The 23661-nt window shown below is 53.5% G+C and overlaps 1 protein-coding gene across 1 annotated transcript in view; it reads left to right on the top strand.

Moving 5' to 3' along the window:
• chst11 (carbohydrate (chondroitin 4) sulfotransferase 11) overlaps positions 1-22712 on the top strand; it is a 306283-nt gene extending 283571 nt beyond the window's left edge. Inside the window, exon 3 of the mRNA XM_070901519.1 lies at positions 21815-22712. Coding sequence (XP_070757620.1) covers positions 21815-22669 — 855 coding nt within the window. The 3' untranslated portion in view covers positions 22670-22712. The remainder of the gene's footprint in view (positions 1-21814) is intronic.
• Positions 22713-23661: the final 949 nt, after the last annotated feature.

The raw sequence follows: 23661 nt of genomic DNA, 5'->3' as shown, positions 1-23661 counted from the left end.
TCTCCTGTCTATCTACACAAATCATTCATGTTCCGAGGGATCAAAAGAAAGAAAGACTTGGATTTATACAGGTGAGCGTCTGAAATCCGGAGTTCCAAAATTCGGAATGTTCCGGAATCCGGACACCGGACCGATCCGTGGCGGGGTCGTCCAGAAACTGGAAAATGTTCCGAAATCCGGATTTCCCCCCCTCCTCGGTGGCCCAACCTCACCCTGGCCCCGGCTCTCCCCCACCCCCCCCCCAGCTCCCCCCACTTACCTTGGCTGCCCCCCCCCACTGACTCCCCCCCCTTTACCTCAGCTGCCCCCCTCCCCAGGCTCCCCTCCTCTCCCCCCCCCCTTACCTCAGCTGCCCCCCTCCCCAGGCTCCCCCCCTCTCCCCCCCCTTTACCTCAGCTGCCCCCCTCCCCAGGCTCCCCCCCTCTCCCCCCCTTTACCTCAGCTGCCCCCCTCCCCAGGCTCCCCCCCCCTTACCTCAGCAGCCCCCCTCCCCAGGCTCCCCCCCTCTCCCCCCCCTTTACCTCAGCAGCCCCGCTCCCCAGGCTCCCCCCCTCTCCCCCCCCTTTACCTCAGCTGCCCCCCTCCCCAGGCTCCCCCCCCCCTTACCTCAGCTCCCCCCCTCCCCAGGCTCCCCCCCTCTCCCCCCCCTTTACCTCAGCAGCCCCCCTCCCCAGGCTCCCCCCCTCTCCCTCCCCTTTACCTCAGCAGCCCCCCTCCCCAGGCTCTCCCCCTCTCCCCTCCCCCTTACCTCAGCTCCCCCCCTTACCTCGGCAGCCCGACCCCACCTACTTCGGCCCAGGCAAAGACGTTCCAAAATCCGGAAATACCCGGAATCCGGAACGCCCTCGATACTGAGGTTTCCGGATTTCGGACGCTCAACCTGTAAAGCACCTTTCACAACCACCGGTCGTCCCAAAGCGCTTTACAGCCAATGAAGTACTTTTGGAGTGTAGTCACTGTTGTAATGTGGGACACATGGCAGCCAATTTGATTAAGAAGATAATCGAAGAGCAGTTACTGTTGATGTTTACAACAGTGACAACACTTCAAAAATATTTCATTGGCTGTAAAGCGCTTTGGGACATCCTGAGGTTGAGAAAGGCGCTGTATATACCAGAAGTTGGTGAGTTGTCACCGACCTCCGACCTCCAGCTCCTCGCCGACCTCCGACCTGCAGCTCCTCGCCGACCTCCGACCTCCCGCTGCCGAGTGCGTTACTCCCCTGTGCCCCGCTGATTTCGGATTCAGCTCCAAACTGCGTTTCCGACCTCTGGCCGCTCTCAGCCCTCGTCCGGGCAGGCAAGTGATTGGCTGATTGATTGATAAGTATCTCTCTCTCTCTCTCTCTCTCTCCCTTTTATAACAGAGAAGTTTAATTAGAGAGATGGCAGGGCAGCTCAGTCCTGTGGCGTGCACATCCTGTGGCATGTGGGAAGTCCTGGACGCTTCATGCAGCCTAGACAACCCTGTGTGCAGGAGGTGTCTCCAGCTTCAACTACTCGAGCTCCGCGTTTTGGAGCTGGAGCAGCGGGTGATGTCAATGAGATGCATCCGCAAGGCTGAGAGCTACGTGGACAGCACGTTTCAGGAGGTGGTCACCCCACAGCTTAAAGGCGTGCAGGTAGAGGGGAAGTGGGTGACCACCAGATGTAGTAAGTGTGCTCGGCAGGTAGTGCAGGAGTTCCCCCGTGAGTCCATCTCGCTTTCAAACCGATATTCACTTCTGAGTATCAGTGAGGGCGATGCTGCCTCTGGGGAGTGCAGCCAGAGCCAATTCCAAGGCCCCACGGGTGGCTCAGCTGCACAGGGGAAGGAACAAAGAACACAAGGGCCCTAGTGATAGGAGATTCTATAGTTAGGGGAACGGACAGGCGTTTCTGCGGCCGTAGACATGACTCCCGAATGGTTTTGTGCCTCCCTGGTGCCAGGGTCAAGGATGTCGCAGAGCGGACGCAGGGCATCCTGGGGGGTGGGGGAGGGTAAACAGCTCGAGGTCCTGGTCCAAATCAGGACCAACAACATTGGTAAAATAAGAGATGAGGTCCTACAGGTAGAATTCAGGGAGCTAGGAGAAAAATTAAAGGTAGGACCTGAAAGGCAGTAATCTCCGGGTTACTACCGGTGCCACGTGCTAATGAGTACAAGAATAGAAGGGTAGAGAGGATGAACACATGGCTGGAAAGTTGGTGTAGGAGGGAGGGCTTTAAGTTCTTGAGGCATTGGGACCACTTCTGGGGGAGATGGGACCTGTACAAACCGGACAGGTTGCACCTCAACAGTGCCGGGACCAATATCCTCACGGGGAGTTTTGCTCGTGCTGTTGGGGAGAGTTTAAACTAGCTTGGCATGGGGATGGGAAGCTGAGAACAAATTCAATAGGGAAGGAAGTAAAGCTGAAATTGGAAAGCAAGCATGTAGAAAGTGAATCTGTAAGACTGAGGAAAGAAGGTTTAGTATGTAGTTAGCAAGGAGGTCTTCCTGTGTTGAATGGTATATACTTTAATGCAAGGAGTATAGTGAATAAGGCAGATGAGCTAAGAGCACAGGTAGATATTGGGAGTATGACATTATCGCCATTACAGAAACATGGCTGAAAGAGGAGCAGGTTTGGCAGATCAATATTCCTGGTTACAGGATTTTTAGACAGGACAGAGAGGGAGGGGAGGTTAAAAGCTGGGGGGGCGGGGGGCATCGCGGTATTGATTAAATAAACTATTACAGCGGTGAGGGGGGATGATATGTGAGAGGGATCATCAAATGAGGCCATATGGGTCGAGTTGAAAAATAATAAAGGGGCGATCACACTGCTGGGTGTGTATTATAGACCCCCAAACAGTGGGAGGAAGATAGAGGATCAAATATGTCGGCAAATTGCTGTGAAGTCCAAAAACCATAGGGCAGTAATAGTGGGGGATTTTAACTACCCAAATATTGATTGGGACAATTATAGTGTGAAGGGTATAGAGGGTGTGGAATTCGTAAACTGCATTAAAGAGAACTTTTTTAATCAGTATGTAATAAGACCAACACGACAGGGGGCGGTTCTGGATTTAGTTTTGGGAATGAAGCTGGGCAGGTGGAAGGGGTATCAGTGGGAGAGCACTTGGGTGCTAGTGACCATAATTCAGTCAGATTCAAGGTAGTTATGGATAAGGACAAGAATAGGCCTGGAATAAAAGTCCCAAATTGGGGAAAAGCTAATTTTGCTAAGTTAAGGAGTGATTTGGCCATAGTGGACTGGAAACAGCTACTTGTGGGTAAATCAGTGTCAGAACAGTGGGAGGCATTCAAGGAGGAGATCCGGAAGGCTCAGGCCAAACATGTGCCCTTAAAGAAAAAGACTGGGAAAAATAATTCTAGAGCCCCCTGGATGTCTAGGGACTTACAGGGGAGGATTAAGAAAAAAAGAAATGAAGGTTATAGCCCATGGGATCCAGGGCAAAGTGGCAAGTTGGATTCAAAATTGGCTTGGAGGTAGGAAGTAAAGGGTAATGGTTGATGGATGTTTTTGTGACTGGAAGGATGTTTCCAGTGGGGTTCTGCAGGGCTCAGTACTGGGTCCCTTGCTTTTTGTGGTATATATCAACGATTTAGATTTGAATATAGGGAGTATGATTAAGAAGTTTGCAGACGACACTAAAATTGGCTGTGTGGTTGATAATGAAGAGGAAAGTCATGGGCTGCAGGAGGATATCAATCTACTGGTCAGGTGGGCAGAGCAGTGGCAAATGGAATTTAATTCAGAGAAGTGTGAGGTGATGCACTTGGGGAGGGCTAATGAGGAAAGGGTATACACATTAAGCAGTAGATCAATAAATAGTGTAGATGAACAAAGGGCCCTTGGAGTGCTTGTCCACAGATCCCTGAAAGTAACAGGCCAGGTGGATATGGTGGTTAAGAAGGCATATGGAATGCTTGCCTTTATTGGCCGAGGCTTAGAATACAAGAGCAACAACCACAGGGCATAGATTTAAAGTAATTGGTGGGAGGATTTGAAGGGAAATGTTTTAACCCAGAGGTTGGTGGGGGTCTGGAACTCACTGCCTGAAAGGGTGATAGAGAGTGGTTGGCGCTGAAATAGCCTCCTTCTGTGCTGTAAATTTCTATGATTCTAACATTGGATCGGACTACAACCTTATCGCCCTCTTTCTGCCCTCTACACTTGAATCGAGCAAGACTTTGCACAGGGAATGGAGCAATGTCCTCTCTAAATTTGTTTGTACTGAGCGGGCCACGAATACCTTTAAACGCAACTTTTTCATCATGGAATGATTTACACCACCAGTAACAACTACAGCAACAGCAATCATTTACAAGCAGATACACAGTAATGGTAAATATACACAGTAATGGTAAATATATACAGTAATGGAATATATATATATACAGTAATGGTAAATATATACAGTAATGGTAAATGTACACAGTAATAGAAAATATATACAGTAATGGCATATATACAGTAATGGTAAATATATACAGTAATGGTAAGTATATACAGTAATGGTGTTTACATATATATATACACAGTAATGGTATATATACAGTGATGGTAAATATATGCAGAAATGGTAAATATATATATATATACAGTAATGGTGTGTGTGTATATATATATATATATATACAATGATGGTAAATATATACAGTAATGGTAGGTATATACCAAAGTGGTTTAAAAAATGCTCGGTTATCTGAGGCTTTCAAGTGAGCCTTGCAAGCCCCTCAAGTATCTGCAATATTTATACTTGTAGTTGATTAAGATGTAGTCCCTCGCTCTGGATATATTGCTTGATGTTGCTAGGCTGTTAGTTAATCCATTATTATGCCATGTTAAGCTGAGGTACAGGGATAGCCGTTTTATCGATCCGTTTTATTTTCCAAAGCCCATGTGAAATTGAATGACGTGCTTCAATTTTGAAAAGCCCAAGGTTGTAAATATGGAAGGCAAAAAGATTGCTTGAAATGAAGCGTTGCCGAGTTAACGTCATTATTTTACTTTGCACTCTTTTTATTTTCTCTCTCCGAACTGCATGTCCGATCGGGGCGCGGTTTCACATCTGGAGCTTATTAAGATGATGCCAAGCCTGGATCGTAGCAGCTCTGCCTAACAGCCATATAATGAGTTGTGTGGAAACCCATGTAGAACATGAAAGGAAATTGGTTCATGCTGACTTTATATTGCAAGTACTGAGACAGTAACATCCACATTCTCAACAAGCGTGCAAACAGAGACTTAGTTGGCACTGTGATGGCCATTTGACACGGGCCCAGGAACCACATGAACACGTGCGGGACGGATATACATAGCACTGCCTGCTGTGCCTGACTGCCAATCAGCTTTCCTTTTTACTAATTAAAGAATAGCTTACCGGATATACAGCTGTTTATAATTAGTAAAGAGTGGTGGGAGCCTCAAGGCAGGTGTCAGCCGTGGCTCAGTGGGTTTCGCTAATTGTCTTTGAGCTCTGATCACAAGGTCGTGGGTTCAAGTCCCGCTCCAGAGGCTTGAGCAGCTAAATCTCGGCTGACTCCAGTGCAGTGCTGAGGGAGTGCTGCACTGTCAGAGGTGCCATGTTCTGGAGCCGATAAACCGAGGCCCCATCTGCCCTCTCAGGTGGAAGTAAAAGTTCCAGGATACTATTCCAGAGAGGAGCAGGGGAGTTATCCCTGGTGGCTTGGCCAATATTTATCTCTCAGCTAAACCACTAACAAACAGATAGTCTGGTCATTGTCACATTGCTGTTTGGGGGAGCTTGCTGTGCGCAAATTGGCTGCTGCATTTCCTACATTAACAGCAGCCACAAAAACTTTCATTTATAAAGCACCTAAACATAGTAAAACATCCATCCAAAGGCATTTCACAGGAGAGTTATTGAACACAATTTACACACGAGCCACATAACAGGTATTAGGACAGGTGACCAAAAGCTTGGACAAAGAGGTCAGTTTTAAGAAGCATCTTAAAGGAGGAGAGAGAGGTTTAGGAAAGGAATTTCAGAGCTTAGGTATACTTCAAAAATACTTCATTGTCTGTAAAGCGCTTTGGAACATACTGAGGTCGTGAAAGGCACTAAATAAATTCAAGCACTTTAGTTTCAGTAAAAGAATGGCTTTGCACTGACAATATATAATGGCATGGGTGTAAAATCAAACTTTCTTTTAGTCAGGCATGTGCATGGAAAGCCAACACTTCCGCTTAAAACCAAACCACTGTGGAATGCGTATGTGGACTTTCTGTTTGCCGGAGACTGAGTGCACTCACTCTCTCATTGGAACACACACCTTACTTACCTGACGTTGGGTGCAGGTTGGTAAGAGCCAAGGCCCAGGTGTATTTGGGGCACTGCAAGAGGTTAACTGCCTAAGACCATGCAGCTTCCTGGACCATTGACACATCGGCTTGTAGGGTTAATTGGTGCCAACAAAGTATGGTGTAGACTAGGACGATATTCTCTAGAGTTTAGAAGGAGAGGTGATCTCATTGAAACATACAACATTTCTTAAGTGACAGCATATTCAAGACTACGATCGATAGACAAATGGTATGTTGGCCTTCATTGCAAGAGGGTTTGAGTACAGGAGCAAGGATGTCTTACTCTAGTTATACAGGGCCTTGGTGAGACCACACCTGGAGTACTGTGTGCAGTTTTGGTCTCCTTACCTAAGAAAATATATACTTGCCATAGAGGGAGTGCAGTGAAGGTTCACCAGACTGATTTCTGGAATGGCAGGATTGTCGTATGAGGAGAGATTGGGACGACTAGGCCTGTATTCACTAGAGTTTAGAAGAATGAGAGGGGATCTCATTGAAACGTATAAAATTCTGACTGGGTTGGATAGACTGGATGTGGGGAGGATGTTTTCCCGGGCTGGGAAGTCTAGAACAAAGGGTCACAGTCTCAGGATACGGGGTAGGAAATTTAGGCCTAAGATGAGGAGAAATGTTTTCACTCAGAGGGTGGTGAACCTGTGGAATTCTCTACCACAGAAGGCTGTGGAGGCCAAGTCACTGAATATATTTAAGAGGAAGATAGATAGCTTTCTAGACACAAAAGGCATCAAGGGGTTTGGGGAGAAGGTGGGAATATGGTGTTGAGATAGAGGATCAGCCATGATCATATTGAATGGCTTAGTACTGCTCCTATTTTCTATGTTTCTAGGGGTTTCTATGTTTTGTATATTAAGGGAATTGAGGGATATGGGGATAGTGCAGGAAAATGGAGTTGAGATCGAAGATCTTATTGAATGGCGGAGCAGGCTCCTGCTCCTATTTCTTACGTTCTTATGTTCAAATGGAAAGAATCCTAACCCCAGAGATGGATCTCTACCTCCAGGTCCTATCAATGAGCTGGACTGATGGTCCCACTATCACCCCTGTAGTGCCCTTCAGATCTGCCTGACTCAGGTATTGAATTGTCAAACCCAGATCCAACCCCGAGTTGCCAGGCATGGCACCACGGAGCCAACTTGATGCCAACCACGCCTGGTTTACTCAAACACCCATCCAGGAATGGAGGATGGCCATTGGTTGGATTATTGTCACTAGTTGGTGATTGCAAAAAACAGATTGGTGAGACTTCAGCTAGCCTGACTCGCAGTGATACAGTCAGCTGTGTGACATCAGCAGCTTTCTATTGATGTTTTGCTGCAAATGACGCCCTATGCCTTAGAAAACTACTTCGCTCCTCAAAAACACATCTTCAAAAACTACCACACCATCTCAAAGCATCCTTTCCCTTCCAAAGTCCTTGAACATGTCATTGCCTCCCGAATCCAAATCCCTCTCTCCAGCAACTCCAGTCAAGTTCCACCCGGCCACTGTGCCAAAATATCCCGAGTCAAATCACATTCTCCTCGACTTCCCCGCAGCCTTTCAACCTGTCAATCACACTGTCCACCTGCTCTGCCTCCCTCTCATTGTGCAACTCATTGGCACAGCCCCGCCCATTGCCCCGGCCCCCGCCCACTGCTCCATGCCCACTGCCCCGCCCACTGCCCCACCCACTGCCCCCGCCCACAGCCCCTGCCCCCACCCACTGCCCCGCCCACTGCCCCACCCACTGCCCCGCCCACTGCACCCACCCACTGCCCCTGCCCACAGCCCCTGTCCCCACCCACTGCCCCCGCCCACAGCCCCTGCCCCCGCCCACAGCCCCACCCACTGCCCCGCTCACAGCCCCTGCCCCCACCCACTGCCCCCGCCCACTGCCCCGCTCACTGCCTACGCCCATTGCCCCACCCACTGCCTACGCCCACTGTCCCGCCCAGTGCCCCACCCACTGCCCCGCCCACTGCCCCTGCCCATTGCCCCGGCCACAGCCCCCGCCCACTGCCCCGCCCACTGCCCCACCCACTGCCCCGCCCACTGCCTACGCCCACTGCCCCACACACTGCCCCGCCCACTGCCTACGCCCACTGCCCCACCCACTGCTACGCCCACTGCCCCACCCACTGCCCTGCCCACTGCCTACGCCCACTGCCCCACCCACTGCCCACGCACACTGCCCCCGTCCACAGCCCCTGCCCCCGCCCACAGACCCGCCCATTGCCCCGGCCCCCGCCCACTGCTCCATGCCCACTGCCCCGCCCAGTGCACCCACCCACTGCCCCCGCCCACAGCCCCTGCCCCCACCCACTGCCCCCGCCCACTGCCACTACCCCTGCCCCCACCCACTGTCTCCGCCCACTGCCCCTGCCCACTGCCCCCGCCCCCACCCATTCTCACTGCCCCGCCCATTGCACCTGCCCCGGCCCACTGCCCCCGCCCCCACCCATTCCCACTGCCCCGCCCATGCCCTCGCCCACTGCCCCCATCTGATTCTTACCCCATCCGAACATAGGCAGAGCACCTCCAGCGATAACTTCACTTCCTTCCAATGCCCACTGCCCCCTCCCCCACGCCCTGCCCACTGCCCCAACCCACTGCCCCGCCCCAACACCCCTGCCCCCTCACCCCTCCCTGTTCCCCCCGCTGCCTCACCAGGCAACGACTTGGAGGAGGGTGACTAGATTGGACAGCACCATGACCCAGGTCGGTGATTGGAGCGTGGGCCGGTACAGCAGGAGCGGTGAGGTCGGGGGCGAAGGAGTGGCCAGAGATTGTAGAGCGACTTGTTCGGGGCCCAGGAGAGGCGTGAGTTCGGGGCCCAGGGGCAGCACGGACCCAGCCCACACTGCGATATGTGAGCACACTAGGTCTGTGCAGCAGAGCAGGTCTCCAGTCGTCCTGGTTAACCCTTGCCACTGGACCAAGACCTAGCTCTGTCAAGCCCGTGTGGTGGCTGGTGTGCAACGGTCACCCCATGTTAAAAAAACTCACACACAGGCATCTTCCACCCTTCGGGATGTAGTTCGGGATCCGGAATATTGAAACACCTGGGAACTTTTGTAGAAGCAAATCATCCTCGACTCGAGGGACTGCCGAAGAAGAAGACCCATGGGCAGCAGTGCCTTCAGCCAACAACTCACAAATCTCCTGCCTAATCACCAGCCCCTCACCACCACACTCTCCCGTACCCCACACTCTCTCCCGTACCCCACCACACTCTCCCGTATCCCACACTCTCTCCCGTACCCCAACACAATCTCCCGTATCCCACACTCACTCCCGTACCCCACCACACTCTCCCGTACCCCACCACTCTCTCCCGTACCCCACCACACTCTCCCGTACCCCACACTCTCTCCCGTACCCCACACTCTCTCCCGTACCCCACCACACTCTCCCGTACCCCACCACACTCTCCCGTACCCCACCACACTCTCCCGTACCCCACACTCTCTCCCCTACCCCACACTCTCTCCCGTACCCCACCACACTCTCCCGTACCCCACCACACTCTCCCGTACCCCACACTCTCTCCCATACCCCACCACACTCTCCCGTACCCCACCACACTCTCTCCCGTACCCCACACTCTCTCCCGTACCCCACCACACTCTCCCGTACCCCACACTCTCTCCCGTACCCCACCACACTCTCCCGTACCCCACCACACTCTCTCCCGTACCCCACACTCTCTCCCGTACCCCACCACACTCTCCCGTACCCCACACACTCTCCCGTACCCGACCACACTCTCCCGTACCCGACCACACTCTCCCGTACCCCACCACACTCTCCCGTACCCCACACACTCTCCCGTACCCCACCACACTCTCCCGTACCCCACCACACTCTCCCGTACCCCACCACACTCTCCCGTACCCCACCACACTCTCCCGTACCCCACCACACTCTCCCGTACCCCACACTCTCTCCCGTACCCCGCACTCTCTCCCGTACCCCATACTCTCTCCCGTACCCCACACTCTCTCCCGTACCCCACACTCTCTCCCGTACCCCACACTCTCTCCCGTACCCCACCACACTCTCCCGTACCCCACACACTCTCCCGTACCCCACCACACTCTCCCGTACCCCACACTCTCTCCCATACCCCACCACACTCTCCCGTACCCCACACTCTCTCCCGTACACCACACTCTCTCCCGTACCTCACCACACTCTCCCGTACCCCACCACACTCTCTCCCGTACCCCACACTCTCTCCCGTACCCCACCACACTCTCCCGTACCCCACCACACTCTCCCGTACCCCACACTCTCTCCCGTACCCCACCACACTCTCCCGTACCCCACCACACTCTCCCGTACCCCACCACACTCTCCCGTACCCCACCACACTCTCCCGTACCCCACACACTCTCCCGTACCCCACCACACTCTCCCGTACCCCACCACACTCTCTGCCGTACCCCACCACACTCTCCCGTACCCCACCACACTCTCCCGTACCCCACACTCTCTCCCGTACCCCACACTCTCTCCCGTACCCCACCACACTCTCCCGTACCCCACACTCTCTCCCGTACCCCACACTCTCTCCCGTACCCCACCACACTCTCCCGTACCCCACACTCTCTCCCGTACCCCACACTCTCTCCCGTACCCCACCACACTCTCCCGTACCCCACACTCTCTCCCATACCCCGCCACACTCTCCCGTACCCCACACTCTCTCCCGTACCCCACCACACTCTCTCCCGTACCCCACCACACTCTCCCGTACCCCACCACACTCTCTCCCGTACCCCACCACACTCTCCCGTACCCCACCACACTCTCCCGTACCCCACACTCTCTCCCGTACCCCACACTCTCTCCCGTACCCCACCACACTCTCCCGTACCCCACCACACTCTCTCCCGTACCCCACACTCTCTCCCGTACCCCACCACACTCTCCCGTACCCCACCACACTCTCCCGTACCCCACCACACTCTCCCGTACCCCATACTCTCTCCCGTACCCCATACTCTCTCCCGTACCCCACCACACTCTCCTGTACCCCACCACACTCTCTCCCGTACCCCACACTCTCTCCCGTACCCCACCACACTCTCCCGTACCCCACCACACTCTCTCCCGTACCCCACACACTCCCCCGTACCCCACCACACTCTCCCGTACCCCACACACTCTCCCGTACCCCACCACACTCTCTCGTACCCCACCACACTGTCTCCCGTACCCCACCACACTCTCCCGTACCCCACCACTCTCTCCCGTACCCCACCACTCTCTCCCGTACCCCACCACACTCTCCCGTACCCCACCACACTCTCTCCCGTACCCCACCACACTCTCTCCTGTACCCCACCACACTCTCCCGTACCCCACCACACTCTCTCCCGTACCCCACCACACTCTCTCCTGTACCCCACCACACTCTCCTGTACCCCACCACACTCTCTCCCGTACCCCACACTCTCTCCCGTACCCCACCACACTCTCCCGTACCCCACCACACTCTCCCGTACCCCACCACACTCTCTCCCGTACCCCACCACACTCTCCCGTACCCCACCACACTCTCCCGTACCCCACACTCTCTCCCGTACCCCACCACACTCTCTCCCGTACCCCGCCACACTCTCCCGTACCCCACCACACTCTCTCCCGTACCCCACCACACTCTCCCGTACCCCACCACACTCTCTCCCGTACCCCACCACACACTCTCCCGTACCCCACACTCTCTCCCGTACCCCGCCACACTCTCCCGTACCCCACCACACACTCTCCCGTACCCCACACTCTCTCCCGTACCCCTCCACATTCTCCCGTACCCCACACTCTCTCCCGTACCCCTCCACACTCTCCCGTACCCCACACTCTCTCCCGTACCCCGCCACACTCTCCCGTACCCCACCACACTCTCTCCCGTACCCCACCACACTCTCTCCTGTACCCCACCACACTCTCCCGTACCCCACCACACTCTCCCGTACCCCACCACACTCTCCCGTACCCCACACTCTCTCCCGTACCCCTCCACACTCTCCCGTACCCCACACTCTCTCCCGTACCCCACACTCTCTCCCGTACCCCACCACACTCTCTCCCATACCCCACCACACTCTCCCGTACCCCACACTCTCTCCCATACCCCGCCACACTCTCCCGTACCCCACCACACTCTCCCGTACCCCACCACACTCTCCCGTACCCCACCACACTCTCCCGTACCCCACCACACTCTCCCGTACCCCACACTCTCTCCCGTACCCCGCACTCTCTCCCGTACCCCATACTCTCTCCCGTACCCCACACTCTCTCCCGTACCCCACACTCTCTCCCGTACCCCACACTCTCTCCCGTACCCCACCACACTCTCCCGTACCCCACACACTCTCCCGTACCCCACCACACTCTCCCGTACCCCACACTCTCTCCCATACCCCACCACACTCTCCCGTACCCCACACTCTCTCCCGTACACCACACTCTCTCCCGTACCTCACCACACTCTCCCGTACCCCACCACACTCTCTCCCGTACCCCACACTCTCTCCCGTACCCCACCACACTCTCCCGTACCCCACCACACTCTCCCGTACCCCACACTCTCTCCCGTACCCCACCACACTCTCCCGTACCCCACCACACTCTCCCGTACCCCACCACACTCTCCCGTACCCCACCACACTCTCCCGTACCCCACACACTCTCCCGTACCCCACCACACTCTCCCGTACCCCACCACACTCTCTGCCGTACCCCACCACACTCTCCCGTACCCCACCACACTCTCCCGTACCCCACACTCTCTCCCGTACCCCACACTCTCTCCCGTACCCCACCACACTCTCCCGTACCCCACACTCTCTCCCGTACCCCACACTCTCTCCCGTACCCCACCACACTCTCCCGTACCCCACACTCTCTCCCGTACCCCACACTCTCTCCCGTACCCCACCACACTCTCCCGTACCCCACACTCTCTCCCATACCCCGCCACACTCTCCCGTACCCCACACTCTCTCCCGTACCCCACCACACTCTCTCCCGTACCCCACCACACTCTCCCGTACCCCACCACACTCTCTCCCGTACCCCACCACACTCTCCCGTACCCCACCACACTCTCCCGTACCCCACACTCTCTCCCGTACCCCACACTCTCTCCCGTACCCCACCACACTCTCCCGTACCCCACCACACTCTCTCCCGTACCCCACACTCTCTCCCGTACCCCACCACACTCTCCCGTACCCCACCACACTCTCCCGTACCCCACCACACTCTCCCGTACCCCATACTCTCTCCCGTACCCCATACTCTCTCCCGTACCCCACCACACTCTCCTGTACCCCACCACACTCTCTCCCGTACCCCACACTCTCTCCCGTACCCCACCACACTCTCCCGTACCCCACCACACTCTCTCCCGTACCCCACACACTCCCCCGTACCCCACCACACTCTCCCGTACCCCACACACTCTCCCGTACCCCACCACACTCTCTCGTACCCCACCACACTGTCTCCCGTACCCCACCACACTCTCCCGTACCCCACCACTCTCTCCCGTACCCCACCACTCTCTCCCGTACCCCACCACACTCTCCCGTACCCCACCACACTCTCTCCCGTACCCCACCACACTCTCTCCTGTACCCCACCACACTCTCCCGTACCCCACCACACTCTCTCCCGTACCCCACCACACTCTCTCCTGTACCCCACCACACTCTCCTGTACCCCACCACACTCTCTCCCGTACCCCACACTCTCTCCCGTACCCCACCACACTCTCCCGTACCCCACCACACTCTCCCGTACCCCACCACACTCTCTCCCGTACCCCACCACACTCTCCCGTACCCCACCACACTCTCCCGTACCCCACACTCTCTCCCGTACCCCACCACACTCTCTCCCGTACCCCGCCACACTCTCCCGTACCCCACCACACTCTCTCCCGTACCCCACCACACTCTCCCGTACCCCACCACACTCTCTCCCGTACCCCACCACACACTCTCCCGTACCCCACACTCTCTCCCGTACCCCGCCACACTCTCCCGTACCCCACCACACACTCTCCCGTACCCCACACTCTCTCCCGTACCCCTCCACATTCTCCCGTACCCCACACTCTCTCCCGTACCCCTCCACACTCTCCCGTACCCCACACTCTCTCCCGTACCCCGCCACACTCTCCCGTACCCCACCACACTCTCTCCCGTACCCCACCACACTCTCTCCTGTACCCCACCACACTCTCCCGTACCCCACCACACTCTCCCGTACCCCACCACACTCTCCCGTACCCCACACTCTCTCCCGTACCCCTCCACACTCTCCCGTACCCCACACTCTCTCCCGTACCCCACACTCTCTCCCGTACCCCACCACACTCTCTCCCATACCCCACCACACTCTCCCGTACCCCACACTCTCTCCCATACCCCGCCACACTCTCCCGTACCCCACCACACTCTCTCCTGTACCCCACCACACTCTCTCCTGTACCCCACCACACTCTCCCGTATCCCACCACACTCTCTCCCGTACCCCACCACACTCTCTCCCGTACCCCACCACACTCTCTCCCGTACCCCACCACACTCTCCCGTACCCCACCACACTCTCCCGTACCCCACCACACTCTCCTGTACCCCACCACACACTCTCCCTTACCCCACCACACTCTCTCCCGTACCCCACCACACTCTCTCCCGTACCCCACCACACTCTCTCCCGTACCCCACCACACTCTCTCTCGTACCCCACCACACTCTCCCGTACCCCACCACACTCTCTCCCGTACCCCACACACTCTCCCGTACCCCACCACACTCTCTCTCGTACCCCACCACACTCTCTCCCGTACCCCACCACACTCTCTCCCGTACCCCACCACACACTCTCCCGTACCCCACCACACTCTCTCCCGTACCCCACCACACTCTCCCGTACCTCACCACACTCTCTCCCGTACCCCACACACTCTCCCGTACCCCACCACACACTCTCCCGTACCCCACCACACTCTCCCGTACCCCACCACACTCTCTCCCGTAGCCCACCACACTCTCTCCTGTACCCCACCACACTCTCCCGTACCCCACGCACTCTCCCGTACCCCACCACACTCTCTTCTGTACCCCACCACACTCTCTTCTGTACCCCACCACACTCTCCCGTACCCCACCACACTCTCCCGTACCCCACCACACTCTCCCGTACCCCACCACACTCTCCCGTACCCCACCACACTCTCTCCCGTACCCCACACACTCTCTCCCGTACCCCACACACACTCTCCCGTACCCCACCACACTCTCCTGTACCCCACCACACTCTCTCCCGTACCCCACCACACTCTCTCCCGTACCCCACCACACTCTCCCGTACCCCAGCACACTCTCTCCCTTACCCCACCACACTCTCCTGTACCCCACCACACTCTCTCCCATACCACGCCACACTCTCTCCCGTACCCCACACACTCTCTCCCGTACCCCACCGCACTCTCTCCCATACCCCACCACACTCTCTCCCGTACCCCACCACACTCTCTCCCGTACCCCACAACACTCTCTCCCGTACCCCACCAATGGTCATCCCCCTGCAAAACAGATACACCGCTTTGGGTACTGTTGAGGGGGATGACTCATCGGGGGGAGCAACAGCAGCCAAGTTCATGGCACCGTGGGTGGCCCTGTTGCACAGGAGGGCAGGAAAAAGAGTGGGAGAGCGATAGTGATATGGGATTCGATTGTAAGGGGAATAGATAGGCGTTTCTGCGGTCGCAACCGAGACTCCAGGATGGTATGTTGCCTCCCTGGTGCAAGGGTCAAGGATATCTTGGAGCAGGTGCAGGACATTCTGAAAAGGGAGGAAGAACAGCCAGTTGTCGTGGTGCATATAGGTAAAAAATGGGATGAGGTCCTTCAAGAGGCGGAGTGGCGTTGCTAGTTAACGAGGAAATTAATGCAATAGTAAGGAGGGACATTAGCCTGGATGATGTGGAATCGGTATGGGTGGAGCTGCGGAATACCAAAGGGCAGAAAACGCTAGTGGGAGTTGTGTACAGACCACCAAACAGTAGTAGTGAGGTTGGGGACAGCATCAAACAGGAAATAAGGGAGGTGTGCAATAAAGGTACAGCAGTTAGCATGGGCGACTTTAATCGACATATTTATAGGGCTAACCAAACTGGTAGCAATGCAGTGGAGCAGGATTTCCTGGAGTGTATTAGGGATGGTTTTCTAGACCAATATGTCGAGGAACCAACTAGAGGGCTGGCCATCCTAGACTGGCTGATGTGTAATGCGAAGGGACTAATTAGCAATCTTGTTGTGCGAGGCCCCTTGTGGAAGAGTGTCCATAATATGGTAGCATTCTTTATTAAGATGGAGAGTGACACAGTTAATTCAGAAACTAGGGTCCTGAACTTAAGGAAAGGTAACTTCGATGGTATGAGGCGTGAATTGGCTAGAATAGACTGGGAAATGATACTTAAAGGGTTGACGGTGGATAAGCAATGGCAAACATTTAAAGATCACATGGATGAACTTCAGCAATTGTACATCCCTGCCTGGAATAAAAATAAAACGGGGAAGGCTCAACCGTGGCTAACAAGGGAAATTAAGGATAGTGTTAAATCCAAGGAAGAGGCATATAAATTGGCCAGAAAAAGCAACAAACCTGAGGACTGGGAGAAATTTAGAATTCAACAGAGGAGGACTAAGGGTTTAATTAAGAAGAGGAAAATAGAGTACGAGAGGAAGCTTGCAGGGAACATAAAAACTGACTGCAAAAGCTTCTATAAGTATGTGAAGAGAAAAAGATTAGTGAAGACAAACGTAGGTCCCTTGCAGTCGGATTCAGGTGAATTTATAATGTGGAACAAAGAAATGGCAGACCAATTGAACAAATACTTCGGTTCTGTCTTCACGAAGGAAGACACAAATAACCTTCCGAATGTACTAGAGGGCAATGGGTCTAGTGAGAAGGAGGAACTGAAGGATATCCTTATTAGGCGGGAAATTGTGTTAGGGAAATTGATGGGATTGAAGGCCGATAAATCCCGGGGCCTGATAGTCTGCATCCCAGAGTACTTAAGGAAGTGGCCCTAGAAGTAGTGGATGCATTGGTGATCATTTTCCAACAGTCTATCGACTCTGGATCAGTTCCTATGGACTGGAGGGTAGCTAATGTAACACCACTTTTTAAAAAAGGAGGGAGAGAGAAAGCGGGTAATTATAGACCAGTTAGCCTGACATCAGTAGTGGGGAAAATGTTGGCATCAATTATTAAGGATGAAATAGTAGCGCATTTGGAAAGCAGTGACAGGATCGGTCAAAGTCAGCATGAATTTATGAAGGGGGAATCATGCTTGACGAACTTTCTGGAATTTTTTGAGGATGTAACTAGCAGAGTGGACAAGGGAGAACCAGTGGATGTGGTGTATTTGAACTTTCAAAAGGCTTTTGACAAGGTCCCGCACAAGAGATTGGTGTGCAAAATCAAAGTGCATGATATTGGGGGTAATGTACTGACATGGATAGGGAACTGGTTGGCAGACAGGAAGCAGAGAGTCGGGTTAAACGGGTCCTTTTCAGAATGGCAGGCAGTGACTAGTGGAGTGCCGCAGGGCTCAGTGCTGGGACACCAGCTATTTACAATATACATTAACGACTTAGATGAAGGAAATGTCTCCAAGTTTGCAGATGACACTAAACTGGGTGGTGGTGTGAGCTGTGAGGAGGACGCTAAGAGGCTGCAGGGTGACCTGGACAGGTTAGGTGAGTGGGTAAATGTATGGAAGATGCAGTATAATGTGGATAAATGTGAGGTTATCCATTTTGGGGAATATTATCTGAATGGCGGCAGATTAGGAAAAGGGGAGGTGCAATGAGACCTGGGTGTCATGGTACATCAGTCATTGAAAGTGGGCATGCAGGTACAGCAGGCAGTGAAGAAGACAAATGGTATGTTGGCCTTCATAGCAAGGAGATTTGAGTATAGGAACAGGGAGGTCTTACTGCAGTTGTACAGGGCCTTAGTGAGGCCTCACCTGGAATATTGTGTTCAGTTTTGGTCTCCTAATCTGAGGAAGGACGTTCTTGCTATTGAGGGAGTGCAGCAAAGGTTCACCAGACTGATTCCAGGGATGGCTGGACTGTCATATGAGGAGAGACTGGATCAACTGGGCCTTTATTCACTGGAGTTTAGAAGGATGAGAGGGGATCTCATAAAAACGTATAAGATTCTGATTGGACTGGACAGGTTAGATGCAGGAAGAATGTTCCCGATGTTGGGGAAGTGCAGAACCAGGGGACATAGTCTAAGGATAAGGGGTAAGCCATTTAGGACTGAGATGAGGAGAAACTTCTTCACTCAGAGAGTTGTTAACCTGTGGAATTCCCTGCCGCAGAGAGTACTTGATGCTAGTTCATTGGATATATTCAAGAGGGAGTTAGATATGGCCCTTATGGCTAAGGGGATCTAGGGGTATGGAGAAAAATCAGGAAAGGGGTACTGAGTGAATGATCAGCCATGATCTTATTGAATGGTGGTGCAGGCTCAAAGGGCCAAATGGCCTACTCCTGCACCTATTTTCTGTTTCTATGTTTCTAACACACTCTCTCCCTTACCCCAACACACTCAATCCCTTACCCCACCACACTCTCTCCCTTACCCCAACACACTCTCTCCCTTACCCCAACACACTCTCTCCCTTACCCCAACACAGTCAATCCCTTACCCCAACACACTCTCTCCCTTACCCCACCACACCCAATCCCTTACCCCACCACACTCTCTCCCTTACCCCAACACACTCAATCCCTTACCCCACCACACTCTCTCCCTTACCCCAACACACTCTCTCCCTTACCCCAACACACTCTCTCCCTTACCCCACCACACTCTCTCCCTTATCCCACCACACCCAATCCCTTACCCCACCACACTCTCTCCCTTACCCCACCACACCCAATCCCTTACCCCACCACACTCTCTCCCTTACCCCACCACACCCAATCCCTTACCCCAACACACTCTCTCCCTCAAAGACCTACCTTGAATCTCATCTCTTTGACTCAACTTTTTGTCGCCCCCTGCTGGCTTCTTTGGCTCGGCATACATTTATTTCTGAATGCGCCGCTGAGAAGCATCTTGGGGTATTGTTCTATGTTAAAGGCAGGTTACTGTTACAAAGACAGTATAAGCAGTCTCTGCAATCGATCCATAAATGACTCTTCTATAAAGTAAACAGGGCAGTACAGAACAGAAAGAATGGTTTAAGAGGTGCATGAAGTGAGTGCTTTGTTCTGCTGGTAGTCGTTTCTTGGATCTTTTATCCTTGATTTAGCAACCAAACATTTCACTCACTGAGAGTGTGGGGAACTCCGATTGTGCTTGTGGCAGATCAAAAGTTCTTGTGGTCGTTATGTGGAAGTTTTTATTGGGACTATCGGTCGATCTACCTGAATAATAATTACCTCGGCCCTTTTCCTGAGGGCATTTCAATAAGCAGGCAGCGAATTAACCCCTTGGCTGCTGACTGTCCAATGCAGGTTTCAAAATATATCCCTGTATATGTCACCTTTCTGGGCAGATGTTTCTTGCTACTCCAGTGCAGTGCTGAGGGAGTGCCACACTATCGGAGCGATAGTGCTGAGGGAATGCCGCACTGTCGGAGGGGCAGTACTGAGGGAGCGCCGCGCTGTGGGAGGGGCAGTGCTGAGGGAGTGCCGCACTGTCGGAGGGGCAGTACTGAGGGAACGCCACACTGTCAGAGGGGCAGTACTGAGGGAGTGCTGCACTGTCGGAGGTGCCGTCTTTCGGATGAGATGTTAAACCGAGGCCCCGTCTACTCTCTCAGGTGGATGTAAAAGATCCCATGGAACTATTTTGAAGAAGAGCAGGGGAGTTATCCCCGGTGTCCTGGGGCCAATATTTATCCCTCAATCAACATCACTAAAACAGATTATCTGGTCATTATCACATTGCTGTGTGTGGGAGCTTGCTGTGCACAAGGTGGCTGCTGCGTTTCCCACATTACAACAGTGACTACACTCCAAAAAGTGGCTGTAAAGTGCTTTAATCATCCGGTGGTCGTAAAAGGCGCTATATGATGCAAGTCCCTATTCTGGCACAGGCTGTCCCCTGACAAAGGGAAATGAAACTGAAAGGCCCCTCGGGAGGCTCTGAGGTCAGGGCCTTCTCGCTACCGAGTCAACTGTGACATTCAGGGGGCGTTTTGTAAAAGGAAACAAGTCCTGGATGTCTTCAGTCTGGCCCCGAGACCACCGCAGGCCCGGTGCAGACCACAGGGCCATGTTCTCCCAGGCATGATCGCCTTGGGGCACCTAGCCAGCGAGCAAACCGGAAAGTGAGGCAGGAGGTCACGAGCGACCCTCCCCCTCTCCTCCCCCTCACCCTCACCTCATTTACGGACTCCCGTTAGGGCGGAGTCTCCGAAGGCACCAGCCAAGCTCCGCCCCTTAAGCGCATCCCCGACACCTTTCAGGTAAAAGGCACAGAGAGCAGGCAAGCTGGCATCCAAAAGACCCACAGAACGGTTACAGCACGGGAGGCCCTTCGGCCCATCGAGCCCGTGCCGGCTCTCTGCAGGAGCCCCTCAGCCAGTCCCACTCCCTGCCCTTTCCCCGGAGCCCTGCTATTTATTTCCCTTCAGGAACTTATCCAATTCCCTTTTGAAAGCCTCGATTGATTCTGCCTCCACCACACTCTCAGGCAGCGCATTCCAGATCCTAACCACTCGCTGCGTAAAAACGTTTTCCCTCCTGTCGCCTTTGGTTCTTCTGCCAATCGCCTTAAATCTGTGTCCTCTGGTTCTCGACCCTTCCACCAATGGGAACAGTTTCTCTCGATCCACTCTGTCCAGACCCCTCATGATTTTGAACCTCGATCAAATCTCCTCTCAACCTTCTCTGCTCCAAGGAGAACAACCCCAACTTCTCCAGTCTATCCACGTCACTGAAGTCCCTCATCCCTGGAACCATTCTCGTAAATCTTTTCTGCTCCCTCTCTAAGGCCTTCACATTCTTCCTAAAGCCAGAAAAGTCCACCCTGTTCAGAAATGATTAACTGTAAAGCATCTCCAATGGGAATCAGGGGTTCGGGCGGGAAAGTGGAGTTGAGGTCGAAGTTCAGCCATGATCTTATTGAATGGCGGAGCAGGCTAGAGGGGCCGAATGGCCGACTCCTGCTCCTGTTTCTGATGTTCTTGTGTGTTAGATTCCCATTCTGAGCCCCAAAGCCGTTACTTGACTGCCATTTGAGTTTTCTAGTGAATCAAAGGGAGGGGCCTGCAGTGAGCTACTGAAACAAATTGGAATCGTGCGTGGCGTTATCAGTGAATTTAAATGACATCTTTTTGTGCACTGCCGTCCTTCAAAAGGAACGACAGTAAAATTACCTCATGATTATTGTGTTCCACGTGCTTGTTGCATGTTCTTAATTATTTCCTGTGTTTTATTGCAGTATGAATTCTCAAGCACAGAACTTGCACATCAGGTACGAAGAAACCAGGTCGCTCAGACATGTCGAGCCAACAGCGCCAGGAGTCGTAAAAGGCGGGTTTTGACCCCCGATGACCTGAAACACTTGGTGGTAGATGAGGACCATGAGATGATCTACTGCTATGTGCCCAAGGTGGCCTGCACGAACTGGAAGAGAGTCATGATGGTCCTCACGGGAAGGGGCAAATACAGCGACCCCATGGAAATCCCCGCCAACGAGGCACACATCTCCTCCAACCTGAAGACCCTAAACCAGTACAGCATCGCAGAGATCAACCACCGCTTGAAAAACTACCTGAAATTCATGTTTGTGCGTGAGCCCTTTGAGAGGCTGGTGTCGGCCTACAGGAACAAGTTCACCCGTAGGTACAACACGTCCTTCCACAAGCGGTACGGGACCAAGATCGTGCGGCGGCAGAGGAAGAACGCCACGCGGGAGTCACTGCGCAGCGGCAGCGATGTGAAGTTCGAGGAGTTTACGGGCTACCTCATCGACCCCCACACCCAGAGGGAGGAACCCTTCAACGAGCACTGGGAGACCGTCTACTCTCTGTGTCACCCCTGCCACATCCACTACGACCTGATAGGCAAGTACGAGACGTTGCAGGAGGATGCAAACTATATCCTGCGTCTGGCCGGGGTGGGGGATTACATCAAGTTCCCCACCTACGCCAAGTCCACCAGAACTACAGATGAAATGACTGCGCAATTTTTCCAAAACATCAGCTCTACCTTCCAGACACAGTTGTTCAACCTCTACAAATTAGATTTTGTAATGTTCAACTATTCCGTGCCAAGTTACCTGAAGTTGGCGTGAGAATTGCCTGTTGATTTATTTAAAGTGTTTATAATTGCATAAAGCAGGTTTTTTTTTGTAAATTTAATGAAGATTTTCACTGATGCTGCGAGCAGCAAAAATTGGAATTATTTAAATAACTTTGTAAGAAAGAGCCGCTCCTTTGTGCAGGGTAATGCAACCATGGTCTAGTGTAAGGGTTTCTTTCCCAGCCGCACTCTGCTGCACGGAATAGGCGTGTCGTTACATTCTGTGTAAGATTAGACGTTCTGCACGACCTATCTGTCGGGAGAATCCTATGCATAGTGTTCGGTTTGGAACATCATTACAGATACAACACTCAAATCCGACTCTCCGAAAATTAGACATTTTTCAGACAATCCCATTTGATATTCAGTAAAATAAAATCCAGAATTATTGTCCAAAACCCAGCGGGCTTGACTTGGCGTGCGATTGGTCCGAGCCTTGCCGAATGACCCTTGACCCGGCCCGATCCCACCTGACCCAGCCACCGTTAGTACTTTGTCTGTCTCGGTAGTGGACAAAGGCACTTGATTTTCTTGTCCGAAATCCGGAAAGTCCGAAAATCGGCTCGGTCTCGGTCCCAAGGTTGCCAGATTTGAAGCGTTGTACCTGTAACACACTTAAAGGGCGCGAGTGCCCTCTGACCTGATTGTACGGTCGTGAATTGCTTTGGAGTTGATTGTGAGCCATAAAGAGTCCTGTCTGTGTTGTACTTGCCCTATCATTTTACAATCAGCATTTCAACAATTAGTTTCAAGTGTTTCAGTGATTTAAACTGTAATTATGCTTAATTTTTCTTTTATGAAAGCTAACGAGAAGCTTCTGTCATCCAATGCCAAGTCCCAGATTAATAGCAAATTGGTTAACAGTCTCGTTACCGTCATTGAGTCATTCGTGCTTCCCTTTCACACAAATCCCCCCCACCCCGCAAACTGCCCACGTCCGGATTTTCCTGTCAGCAACACATATCGGAAAACCGTGGACAAGTA

The sequence above is a fragment of the Pristiophorus japonicus genome, chromosome 15 (genome assembly GCF_044704955.1).
Source record: "Pristiophorus japonicus isolate sPriJap1 chromosome 15, sPriJap1.hap1, whole genome shotgun sequence".
NCBI classification, from domain to species: Eukaryota; Metazoa; Chordata; class Chondrichthyes; family Pristiophoridae; genus Pristiophorus; species Pristiophorus japonicus.
Note: the sequence above shows the minus strand (reverse complement) of the source record. Positions and strands in the feature narration are given on the sequence as shown.